This window comes from Mirounga leonina, unplaced genomic scaffold (assembly GCF_011800145.1).
Source record: "Mirounga leonina isolate KUSES-001 unplaced genomic scaffold, KU_Mleo_1.0 Mir_151, whole genome shotgun sequence".
NCBI lineage: Eukaryota > Metazoa > Chordata > Mammalia > Carnivora > Phocidae > Mirounga > Mirounga leonina.
In genome coordinates, this window is record NW_023270377.1 from 50,256,577 (window position 1) to 50,269,797 (window position 13,221).

The 13,221-nt window shown below is 35.4% G+C and overlaps 1 protein-coding gene across 4 annotated transcripts in view; it reads right to left on the reverse strand.

Moving 5' to 3' along the window:
• Window positions 1-5,378: 5,378 nt before the first annotated feature.
• Window positions 5,379-13,221, reverse strand: part of ITPRID2 (ITPR interacting domain containing 2) — a 39,155-nt gene continuing 31,312 nt past the window's right edge. For 3 of the 4 annotated variants that reach the window (XM_035007602.1, XM_035007601.1, XM_035007603.1), the window contains 2 exons: window positions 6,774-6,891; window positions 5,379-6,056 (listed from right to left, as the gene is read on the reverse strand). In XM_035007602.1, coding sequence (XP_034863493.1) covers window positions 6,787-6,891 — 105 coding nt within the window. In that variant the 3' untranslated portion in view covers window positions 5,379-6,056; window positions 6,774-6,786. The remainder of the gene's footprint in view (window positions 6,057-6,773; window positions 6,892-13,221) is intronic. The other variant, XM_035007604.1, reaches the window with a different exon arrangement.

Sequence of the window (13,221 nt, forward strand, 5' to 3'; positions counted from 1 at the left end):
CTGTGGATGAATATACTAAACAATTAACTCAGAAACATGAATAACATATTACAATGTGTTTGACACAGGTGTAATTGTTTTTATTCACTAATCCCTTCCCAAAAGGAATGGTAAATTTTTCCAAACACCACTGAATGGCACAAATTTCATACTCTAGAGCTGATTTCCTCTTTCTACAGCATCTCCAGAGCTAGTTCATTCCTTTTTGGGTCTCATCCTGGCTCTTGAGTGGTTGAATTCAGAAGCACTCAGACTGTCTGCCTTTTCTCAATGTCCAGTCAACACAGTATAAAGCCTTATCACCTGCTATCATTAACAGCAAAATAGCTCTTTGCTTATGCTGTTATTGTTGCCAACAGACCTGTCTTGACAATTGTACATTTGCACATGGCCTTAGGTAGTTCCCCTCATAGTTTCCTCCTTATGTGCTGTGCTTAATCTCTGTTCTCAATTTTGGACTTTGGGCTGTAATGAAAAGTTTCCTGAAGGGAGGATCTCAGGTGACATCTCCTTGGAGATAAAAAAAAAGTCCTTTTCCTGCTTATCAGATTTCTGCCTTCAAAGCATCTGGCATACAGGCAGTAAGACCTACTAATCTAAATCCTTGCTACTAAAAGTACAGTTCATAGACTAGCAGCATCAATCTCACCTTGGGAGCTTCTAGAAACACAAAAATCTAGACCCCGGAAATAGGACCAAGGCCTACTTAATCAGAACCTTCATGTCTACAAGATCTGCGGTGATTTGATTTCTATGCATGTTAAAGCTTGCAAAGCATTGCTCTAAGTGGTATTCCATGAGCCAAGATTTTTGCCCTCAAGAACAAAATGTCTTTTTTATTGTTTTGAACACAATAATGTTCACCCTTCACAAAGTAGGAGAATCAGGGGTCTTTCGCCCATCCCCGGTTCTACTGCTTGAAAGAACATGGTGAAGATGAAAAATTCAGGCTTGGATCTATCAATTCATGTTCTCCCTTCCATATGAAGCTTAATTTGCGAAAACTCTTTACCTGTCACCCTGTTTCTACCCGTCGTGAGCACCACCACAAACCTGATTGAGCTGTGCCAAGGACTGTGCTAAGTGTGTTTACATTTGTCTAACAACTCTGTAAAAGAGGTACTAACTAGTATCACCCATCCCAGTTCTGGGTAGCAGATTTGAAGCTAGCTTGAGTCTTAACCACTAGAGAGGTGCACGTATATGTCAAGTCAGTGGTGACTTGAATCTCATATATACTAAGCCTTCTTGCTTAAAACATTTTGTTACCTTTTCTAGTAATCTAGTAACTTGTTTTCTGAGGAAGTGCCTGTAGAAATATAATGTTTAACCACTTTTATTTAACAAAAACCCTCAAACACTCCTTATGACTAGCTGTAAGCTTAATTACACTGGAAAAATATAGGTGTTTTATTAATATGTGCATTTGTTTTAAAAAAGAGTAGCATTTACATTCCTGTATCATATGAAGCAAAATAAATGACATTTAACACTATTTTTTTTAAATTTTGTTAGTCACCATACATTACATCATTAGTTTTTGATGTAGTGTTCCATGATTCATTGTTTGCAAATAACACCCAGGGCTCCATGTAATACGTGCCCTCCTTAACACCCATCACCAGGCTAACCCATCCTCCCACCCCCCTCCGCTCTAGAACCCTCTGTTTGTTTCTCAGAGTCCATAGTTCTCATAGTTTGTCTCCCCCTCCGATTCCCCCCCCTTCATTTTTCCCTTCCTGCTATCTTTTTTTTTTTAAAAAACATGGAATGTATTATTTGTTTCAGAGGTACAGGTCTGTGATTCACTATTTTTAAAGGCAGAAAATCATAAAGGGGTTTACTTTGTAAAGTGTGTTACCCTGCTAAATTGCTTTTTTAGGAAAACTATGAGATTTATGCACATTAGAATTAAGAACAGAAAATAATTTAGCATAAAACATTAATCTCTAACTGCTTTAAAACATTCTCATCGTGGGATGCCTGGGTGGTTCAGTCGGTTAAGCGTCTGCCTTCGGCTCAGGTCATGATCCTGGGGTCCTGGGATCGAGTCCCACGTCGGTCCCTCTTCTCCGCGGGAAGCCTGCTTCTCCCTCTCCCTCTGCCTCTCTCTCTATCTCTCGTGAATAAATAAAACAAAAACAAACAAAAAAAAAACATTCTCATCATTGTTGATGCTATACCTACCATTTGAGTGTCCAAGTTGAGTACACTTGTCATTCGATACTATTTTTATTGATTCCATAAAAGTGTATTTATGACATCAAGATTGATTCAAGGAACATTTTTAAAAATCTAAATCAATATGAGCATCAAAACAACAGAATGTAGGTTTTCTAAAACCAAAAGAACATACAAATATTTACAAAGTGCATTTTCTCTATAGTTTTGTTCCTCATGTAAGTAGTATAGTTAAAGTAACTTCTCAAGTTTCCTTTTTTTCTCCTTAGCTTACAGATAAACCAGTTATTTTCCTTAAAATATTTCATCACTACTTCAAATATTTTTATTTCTAAAATAAAGCAACATTCTTTTCTCAGTTTCAGTTCTAAGTCATTCTTCAAAATGCATTACCTTTCATATCATTCCAACTCACATTACCTACAATATCCTTATCTTTTCTATCCATTTGAAGAACCCATTGGATTTTTTTATAAATGGACAAAAAAGAGACAATCTAATTCCTAAATGTATTGATTCCTTCAAAGTTCTAAACAATGTACTCTATTACTTGTCTTTAGAATGTGCTCTTATTCATTCTTTATATATCCATCTTCATCAGCTCAGAGCCTTGTAAAGGGTAGATATCCAGCAAACTTTTTTTTTTAATATTTTATTTTGAGAGAGAGCACATGTGAGAGAGCACATGAGTCAGGGGAGGGCCAGAGGGAGAGGGAGAGGGAGCTGACTCCCCACTGAGCATGGAGCCCAACAGACTAAAGGGCGATCCCAGGACCCCAAGATCATGACCTGAGCTGAAGTCAGATGCTTAACCCACTGAGCCACCCAGGCACCCCTCCAGCAAACTTTTATTAAGTGAGTCAACCCTCTAAGTATGCTAATCATTGTTTACAAGATTTAGTCTCCTTTGGGGTATCCGAAAAGACCCTTGTGAGGAAATGGATAGTGCTATTTGTTTGATAGGTTTCTTTGAGTACATTTCTAATTTATTGCTAAGCACACTGACATTCTGTATGTAAGCTATTATTCAGTGAGAAAGAGAATCAGGTGTGAAAATGAGAACAAAGTGAATAAGGTAAAGGGCTGGATTTAACAGTAATAAACAAATAAAAAAACATAGGAGAGGAACTATTAATTAGATATGACATCTTAACTTTCTCCACTTAGAAGGCAGCCAGGATAAGTGCTAATTAATTCAACATTTATAAAAGATTCTAATTATCAGTCATACATAACCTATTACAGCTTGGAGCTTCAGCTTTAATTACAAGAAAGAATATTTCCTCTTCCCACTTCTTGGAAGGTATCAATTCTTCCTTTCCAGGAGAGGAAAACAAAAAAGGAAAACCTATGCTTTGGTTTTGTATTATTCTTTCACTACCCCACACTCCCATGTGGACAAGTGAGGAGCATGGGCAGCATACCATCTCCTCAGGAATCCCCCAGACGTTTTCTTTACCTTATTTTACATGTACTTCACTGCATCCTTATTGTCCTCTAAAAAAGTTGAAGCGTATTGTAAACCTAAAACTGCTCTAAAAACATGAAGTGTTTTTTTTAGAAAGTTGAAGATGGCCAGCTGAGCAAATAGTCTTAACTGATGTAATGCATATTTTAAATGTTACTGAAATTCAATTGAACGTTCGTAGAGGAACAATATGTACTCAAGTCTGAGTAGCTGCCCAGTTTTGTCCATGGTATATCACTCACGGTGACTCCCAAATTCCAAACTACCATTTCAAGATTCTTTTTCTTCTTTGCCTTCTTTCTTCAGGCTCTGAGCACATGTGCAAGCTACAGACAACTTGGGTTCTTAAAAACAGTTCTTCATCATGCACGTAGGAACTCAAACTCAATTTATACATTCTGAATAACCTTTACTAATATTCTTGACTATTTGAACCCCATCCTTTCCACTTCCCATGTTTTAAGACTTCACACAAACCACATCTTCTTGGTAAAGACTTCTCTGACCACCCAGGCTACACTCTCTCAAGTTCTTTTTATGATTCTTCTTCATATTTTTTCATTTGGTACTTGTACACTTACCCATATAAAAAAAGATGCCTTCTTCTCTCTCATTCATTTCTACATAACAGGAGCTAGCATGGTGGCTTTTAAACACAAAGATTTAAAATGGAGAAAAGGATGAAACTCTAATAGTGAAGTTCACTTTATTTCATTTATACACTAGAGAAATGATCTGCCCATTGGTTTTGTCTATTACTGCAACTGTTACATCTCTAATTTTGATTATCAAACTCTGGGTATCTTGTATTGTCAGAAATGAACTGTAAGTGGCTACAAAGCTGAACAATTAAAATCACTGATGCCTGTATTACTTTTAATATGGGGTGCCTGGTTTATATGTATCATTACTATTATATTAGAATCAACTAAATTGAAAAATTTGACCAGAGAATAAAACGATACTTTAATGTCTGCTCTTTGGAGTTTAATAGTACATTTTAAAGGAAAGTTTTATTTGGCTTCAGATGGTAATCATTAGGACCACAAAACTAGATGAGACCAAGAGGCATCAGTACAAGCTCTTTCTCCAGGGTGGTCTGGTCTTAACTGTATTTTTCAAAGCATCATAGAAGCCTCTCCAGGAAAAGGGAATTTCAACCTATTAGGTTATATCCAATTTTTTTGGACCTTGTTACTCATCAAATCTAATCCAAATTCTTCACATGGTAAAGAAAGAAACTATTAAAAAGATGTTAGGCAAAATAAATACTTTATTGTTTTATTTTTAGAAATCAGCCTTTGTGTGATAATTCAAACATTTATAAACCTTTTAGATATTCTTTCAAAGAATATTGTTAACATCTCAACCACCTTTGATTAAAATTTCACACAAAGAAATATAATAAGAGTTGAAAATTATAAATGCTAAAGGAATAATTCTAATAAATTTGGTTGTTACTTTACACATTTATTTAATACATACAAAACCAAATAGGAAACCACCTTCTTCCCCCGCCCCCCCCCCCCCCAAAACAAGAAGTTCTCACTGGTTAAAACTGAATTAAAACGATCTATTATGAGGAGAACAAATCTAAATTACTTCCATTTTGAAAAACAAAACCAGCTTATTCATTTCTATCCATTCAAGTCAGAGGTCCCATTATTTTGGCAATACTCTACTGTTTAGTCTAAAAGAAGGAGAAACATCTCCTTATAAGAAGTCTGGACAATGCAAAAAGTATAGTGTTTAACATAAGGCTTATTTCCAAAAGAAAAATACTACATAAGCTATAATAAAATTACATTTGTCTTGGTAAAGTAACAATGCTTACAGTGTAAGAACATTAAGTAGTTGTAGGTAACCTCATACAATTCTATCCTACTGCTATTAGTAACCTCCTCAAGAATTAAGAGCAATTTTTACAACAGAACAATTTTTCTTCTTGGAAGTGACACTAATTAATAGCAGTGGAGGGAAAATCATTGGTTGCTTCAAGCTCAAAAAATGAATCAGTTATTGCACAGTAAATACCTCATAGAGGTCAGTGTTTTAAGAAGCTAGTCTGAAGAAATATGTTATTTATAAGTTGGTTAAGTCTGGAAGTTTTCAAGTTTTAAAATTAATTCTATATAGGGAATCAATTGGAAAATATTGACATACAAATAAATATTAGGCTTTTCAAATGGCTACAGTTTTGGTAGTTTAGAAAAGAAATAAAGTCAGCAAAGTGCCTAAGTTTCTATGTACGTTTTTAAAAAAGATATGCGTAGAAGAAATAAACATTGTACACTGTATACAGTAGCCCAGCTCAGCAGCAAGTATCTTCTGAAGCACAAGTAACACCGCCACCAGTGTATATCATTGATAACTCCAACATCGCACAGCCAATAGGATCCATGCCAACCTTCAAAAAGAAAGAGAAGGGAGCATTAAACATTTTTCAAATATTAGTGTTAAAAGGTTCTTTAAAAGGAGGATGAGAATCTTCTCTAAATATGTATATACACATATGTATGTGTGTGTGTGTATATATATAACATCCTTTTTTATAAATTATGATATGATTACATATGGACCTATAGAATACTTTATTTTTTTAAAGATTTTATTTATTTGAGAGGGAGAGAGCAAGTGAGAGCACAAGAACACCGGGAAGGAGAAGCAGACTCCCCGCTGAGCAGGGGGCCAGATGTGGGGCTTGATCCCAGGACGCTGGAATCATGACCTGAACCAAAGGCAGACACTTAACTGACTGAGCTACCTAGGCACCCCGGGATACTTTTCTTTAAAAGACAAAAAAATTAAGAAAGATACTAATAATTTGTGATTAATTCTCAATCTTGGTCCAATGGTATCAAAATGATGTTTGGTTTGCAAGTTCTGATTCCTTCAATTCCAGTATTTATTTACTATAATGAAATTTCAGTAAAATAACACACTATCGATAATCCCCTAGAGGTGAGTATTATGAAATTTGACTTGCTTGCACTTCCAATAGGGCTGTATGAGTTTTTCACACTGCAGGGTAACCTATTATATATATTCTAAAAATTAAAAATTAGCCAGAGAAACAATCCTGGGTACTAAGAAAACAAAGCATTAAAAACTAAGTAAAATTTACCTATAAATTCCATTTAATGACTATCTTGCTTAGAATTAGATGCTTTACTTGAAGATACCGCTGCCAAAAGTCCACTTACAATTTCCCGTCTGATTTCACCAACAATAGACTCTTTAATCTAGAATGGAAAAAGAGAAAAATAAGAATTCAACAATAGGACTATAATCTACTTTTCCTGTTTTCAGAAAAACAACAATAGCATTTAATTCCTACAATCAGCTAAGCCATAGAGAAACCCTCTTGTAAACCTTCATGAAATATAGAGAGGTAGTGAGGAATCATGTCCATCTATCCTCAAACCCAGGTCAGTGTGTGGTCTGGTGTAACTCAGATAATTCCATTATAAAATAACATCACATTTTTTTTTTTAAGATTTTATTTATTTATTACAGAAAGAGAGATAGTGAGAGAGAGAGCGCACAAGCAAGGGGAGCGGCAGGCAGAGGGAGAAGTAGGCTCCCTGCCAAGCTGGGAGCCCGACGTGAGGCTCAATCCCAGGACCCTGGGATCATGACCTGAGCCGAAGGCAGACGCTTAACCGACTGAGCCACCCAGGCGCCCCAACATCACAATTCTTAAGTTGAGAACATCAAACATGTTATTTTATAGATTAAAAAACTTCATTTGCTCCATGACACAAAGTAACCAAGAAGAACTGACTAAATGTTAGATTCACTTTCATGTTTTTTATTAATGTCTATTTTTGTATGGTCATCAACAGTGTACTTAGTGTTCTCATTGTTAAGAAAACTCATTAGTGGCAAACTAGTATATCGGTATATTGCCTGTTTATACCAACTGAAAACAAAGTATCTAAAGAAGTTGTATATTGTTCGAACCTAACACGCACATTTTAAGTGGAAAGAAAAAATAATTTAGTATAATTTATTTTAAAACATGAAAAATATCCTCTAAACCACAAACTCTAAAGAAGTAAGTTTTTCTTTAGTTGTATGGTAAAGGCTTGTCACCTGTCTGAAAATTTTGCTTCAGATAAAGATACACAATCTTACTTTATTGTTGGAAGAGGCAAACAGACTTAGGGGCAATGATAATTCCATCAAGATTTTCTTTTCCAGATGCCCAGACACTGCACATGCCTATCCATGCCTTTTTCTCTCTAATGATACAGCATCACCTCCAAATAGCTCTTTGTGAAGGCTGTAAATGTGGATTTCCTGAAATAAACTGATAATGTCTTCCCAAATTAGAACTTGAGACACTTTCAAGCAGCTTTTAAAAATTCTACATTTCCACAGTTTCCTGTCAGCCTGATCTATTTCCTAAAATGTTCCTAAGTACATCCTGAACACATCTCAATTGAAGTCTTTCCAAAAATGGCTCTGTAGTAATCTGTCATGCAAAACCGGTACATAATACATAGATTTATACAGAAGTATTCACAGAAACAAATGCTCCTTAGCTACCTACTATCTATATTGGAATATATTTAAATAAATACAGACTTCTCCTTTTATCTTCTACCAATATTTCTAAATTTTAAACATCAGGAAAAGTTTTTGACTTTCATAGTACTTCAGATTTATTTTTAAATGAGTATGTGTTGGATACAAATATGAAAACCAGAATCTCAGCCACAACACATTATAAGCACAAATACAATGTGTTGAATCAGAACCTTTGCAAATCTGTTATTTACCAGAAGACAATGAGTAGTATAGTCTTCCCAGTCCTGTTATTCCATGCAATGTGGCAATTTTATTAACTCTCATCATTCTTTATCATTCAAAAAATAAAACAGAAGCCAAAAAGTATTCTCTACAAACCAAAAATGGGTGCCAACATTTTTTGAGGGTACGGACATTACTGGAATAAAGCATAAAAGAAGCATGGCCAAGGAGGATGTTATAATCTAGATGGGCACAAAATGAATACTGTTTCATAAAATATTAAGAGGAAAAATAATGTATTAATTTACTAAAACATAAGAACAGAGAATAAGAGACCAGTATGGGCTACAAGAGGAAAAAGTAAAAACTTCTCAGAGAATGACAGACCTTAAGAAAATAAGGGCAACTTCAGGTCACAGTGAGGAGAAAACTGCAGCAAGAACACCTCGGAAGAGAGGGGAGCAAGAAGGAGTGTCACCAACAGATGGTTCCCACCAGGGAAAAGGAGCCTGGACTAGGAAGGGTGAGGTCAAATGGGGAGTGTTGTGCTGTGAGCTACTTCAGGGAGAGAACTGGGTCTCACTTATCAATGTATCCTGGCATAAAGTGCTCGATAAATGTCTGAATGCTTGCTCTGATGAGAGAGAGAGAAGCGATACAGAGCAAAGGCATGAGAGGGAGAGAGAGACAATATCTGACACGAAAGTAGAAAAACAAAGGATTATAGACAGACTAGCACTGAAAACAATAAAATGCCTTTAATAATTTGTTGAAGGAATAAACGTATGGACAAATAAATTAGCTCCCAAGTCTCACATGCTACAGGGAGGATGGAAGGATTAGGACTGAGAAAATTCTATTGGGATGGATGGGAAAACTGCCCTTATGAGCAGTTTCCACAAAGTGGTACAGGCTGAACACAGACTTGAATGAGATTAAGAAAAGAATGTTCACTGGCAATAGAAGCAGTTCTCCTATTCTGTTCCAAGTCTGAAGTGTGGGTTAACAGGCATCTACTGGGTCGTGACTTTGTGGCAGCCATTAGATCAAGCGATCACTGAAAGAAATTATAGTAAGAACACAGACAAGCTACGTATTTACCAAAATACATGTTTAAAGCATGTCATATGGACTGTAATAAAGATACTAAAAGGCATGAACCAAGCCTAGGAAATTCATTAAACAAAAAAGAACTCTCTAAAGACAAAAGCAATCTATGTTTATTCTTTGATGTTTAATTCTGTTGATTTGCTTCTATGGCACTTGCTCATTTATTCTATTAAGTAATATTTTTAAGTAACTGTAAACAGTTTCAGGCCACTGATTATATACATCACAGACCACCTGGGCAAATTCTAAGAGTGTAATTTTTCCCCACTACAATATATACAATCTGTGCAAAAGTGGGTTACCTTTAGTCTGACAAAAGCTTTGTTATTGAATGAGTATACTAAACATTTGTCTGAAAGGACTTCCAGGGTTCTCCTTCGAAAGAATTCTACTGTATTAACACATTATAATGAAAGCATACTTTTTCAAAACTTCACATATGGTGAAATGATGAAAACAAAAACCTGACAGACATCATTGTGTTCATGCACCCATGCGTGCAGTTAAGAAAACGTCCCTGAACGTGTCTGCCAAACATGCTTAATCCTCACCTGCAATATTCAACCCAAGCTTAAGTCCTGCCGTCCTGAGGAGTGGCTTTATTAATGGTGTCAGGGTCACAGAATTTACTGGAAAGGCAGGGTCTAATTTAATTTTCTTGGTAGCTGATATAATAGCTTTAAAAAGCTATTCAGTACCATGTGTATTTAAGCAAAAAGATTATGGATTTGAAATGAATGGCATCAAGACTAACCTGAATTTTATATATTTTGTAAACTAAGTTTAACAAAACACCCTTATAACTGAGCTAAGATAGTATCAACACATTATTTTTTAAAATTATAATTGGCATTGTACTAACTCATCTAATAAGGTGTATTTTTTTAAGTGCTTCAAAATAGTTTATTTTCTTGGGTGCCTGGGTGGCTCAGTTGGTTAAGCGACTGCCTTCAGCTCAGGTCATGATCCCAGGGTCCTGGGATCGAGTCCCACATCGGGCTCCCTGCTCTGCAGGGAGCCTGCTTCTCCCTCTCCCACTCCCCCTGCTTGTGTTCCCTCTCTCGCTGTGTCTCTCTCTGTCAAATAAATAAATAAAAATCTTAAAAAAAAAAAATAGTTTATTTTCTTAAGTACATCAAAATTCCTCTTAACACTTTGTTTCACCTATATACTCTGCTTGGTAAGTCCTTATCTGTAAACAACAAAAGGTAAATGTTAAGCCCAACTTCCTCCAAACTATGCCAAATGTTGATTTAGGGAGTTTCTAATGAACAGGTTTAGTTACAAATTCTGAAAAATTCCTCAAACATTTGCCTTGCATGTCAGTTTAAATGTCTTTGAAATTATAAAATCTTTCTTGTTTTATGGGAGGTTCTATATAAATGATCAAATACTTCTCTAGGACCAAGAAACAACCATCTTTTTTCTATATGCTATGTTCTATCAGCCAAAGAATAAAAATGTTCTGGTCTAGGAATGCTTTACTCCTTGGAAATTACACACAGCACAAATCAGACCACCTATTAACAACTTTAAAAATGAGGACTCAAGTGTGCATTAAGGGAATATTCATGCCAAACAAGCAAAATTACGTCAAGTTTTCAAGGAAAACTTTCAAACTAAAGCAAGCTAAAGGGAACACCATATTTCTAGGGGAAGAAAATGCACCTTAAAACTTACTTCTTCATATAAAACTTACTTCTTAATATATAAATATAGTGTGGAGAAAAATAATTACTTAATTTCATGCAACAATGAGTCTTTGATATGAAACATAAAAATGGATTATAATCATCTGCACCTAACCGAGCAAGATGCGTGCACAGAGCCTGCTATACAGTAGCCCGCTACATACAATCGACTTATAAAAATTACATTTGTAGAACAAATAAATGTATAGAATTAAGACCTTTTAAACTTGAAGCTGGTAATTCAAGTCATGAAAAGAAATTATAAACATGCAGTTTCTTCTACTATAATGCTGGTTTTGAAAATGTAAATTTGTCTCAACATGATTGAAATATTAGGAAACAACTTGAGTATAACTTTCACGTCTGCTTATGTGCAGTATCATCTATAAGAAATACTGGGTGAATACAGATAACTGCGTTCAGCTGAACCTAGGAACACAGTACACAAAATACATATACATTAAATATCTACCAGTTATCTCAGTTCACTGTGTCATGAGCCACACCTACTCACATCTGGTATTAAAACTTTCTGCTGGATTCCATCTTACTCTCCTCTGCTACCTTGCAATACCTCACAAGCTGCAACCCTTCCAAAGTCCAGTTCCACAAGCAAATCTCAGGTATTTTTCAAGATCAAGTACCATATTTATTGCAGTATTTATGTATTTCTTAACCATTTAACATGTATAAAATTGTGCTATTTTTGTTAGGTTTCTATCCTCTTTTAAATATGTCACTTACAAAGTTTTGGTTATGCTCCTAATCCTATTTTCCCCATAAGCTCTGTGGTTATTACTGTACCAATGTGCACAGCACAACAATTTTTAGGAATGTATATATATATCATACCATAGTAAAACTGTATTTATTTTTACTGTACTTCTCAAGCTATTATTATGCAGCTATGAATGATGGCACCTCATACACATGAACTAATCTCTGGACCCAGAGGATCAATGGCCCATTTGAGAGAAGATTCTGGTCTGCTGCCACCATTCTTGACCTATAACCACTACAAATTTGTTCTATATTACTCATAAATTAATTTCAAAAATACATTAGGTTCATATTGCTGAATTTACTGGAAATATGCAGATTAAAAATAGGGAGCCATTGACCCTAATTTCTCTGGCCTATTTTGACCTTTTCTATTTCTAAATTCTTGAATACATTATATTACATGTTTTTTTGTGTAATTTTTGGATTGTTTCCTGAATTAGTCTTATTTACACCTTTCTACTAGTCTTTTTTTAAAGATTTTATTTATTTATTCGACAGAGAGAGACACAGCGAGAGAGGGAACACAAGCAGGGGGAGGAGCAGAGGGAGAAGCAGGCTTCCCGCGGAGCAGGGGGGTCCAGTGCGGGGCTTGATCCCAGGACCCCAAGATCATGACCTGAGCCAAAGGCAGACGCTTAATGACTGAGCCACCCAAGCGCCCCTCTACTAGTCTTTAAGCTTAAGGATTTCACATCTTATATTTTTCTTTTATCCCTTACAGAGCATCATACTCATTAAGACTCTTATGAAGTGATTTTTTTTTTTTTAAATGTATAGGATATCCCCATTTTTAACCAATGGAAAGATCCTTTCTCATCATGGGTTTTAGTATCAGTGGGAAAGAACTATGGATAATTATGGTTCTTCCTTAGTTACTCTTAAGAGAATAGATTGAAAAAAAAAAAATTCAACATGTGTAATTTTTATCCTGTGCACTCTATTACATTTTGTACCCAGACAAAGTGTGATTTGGGAAGAAAAGGAAAAAATTAAAAGTCATCAAAAATTTTGATCTGTACTCTCACTTTTTAAATGATATATATATTATTCCTTCTTATTGCCTGATCCTAGTGTCCAAAACAGCTATTTTACTAATTTTCTCAATTAACTTTTGACCTGTTGACTACTAATCTTCTTAATTTTTTGCAGTCCTTTTGGTAACCTAGATCTATGGTTAAATGTTTCCGGTTTACACATTGCTATCACCCAGGGTAAACCTTCTTTTCATTCTGT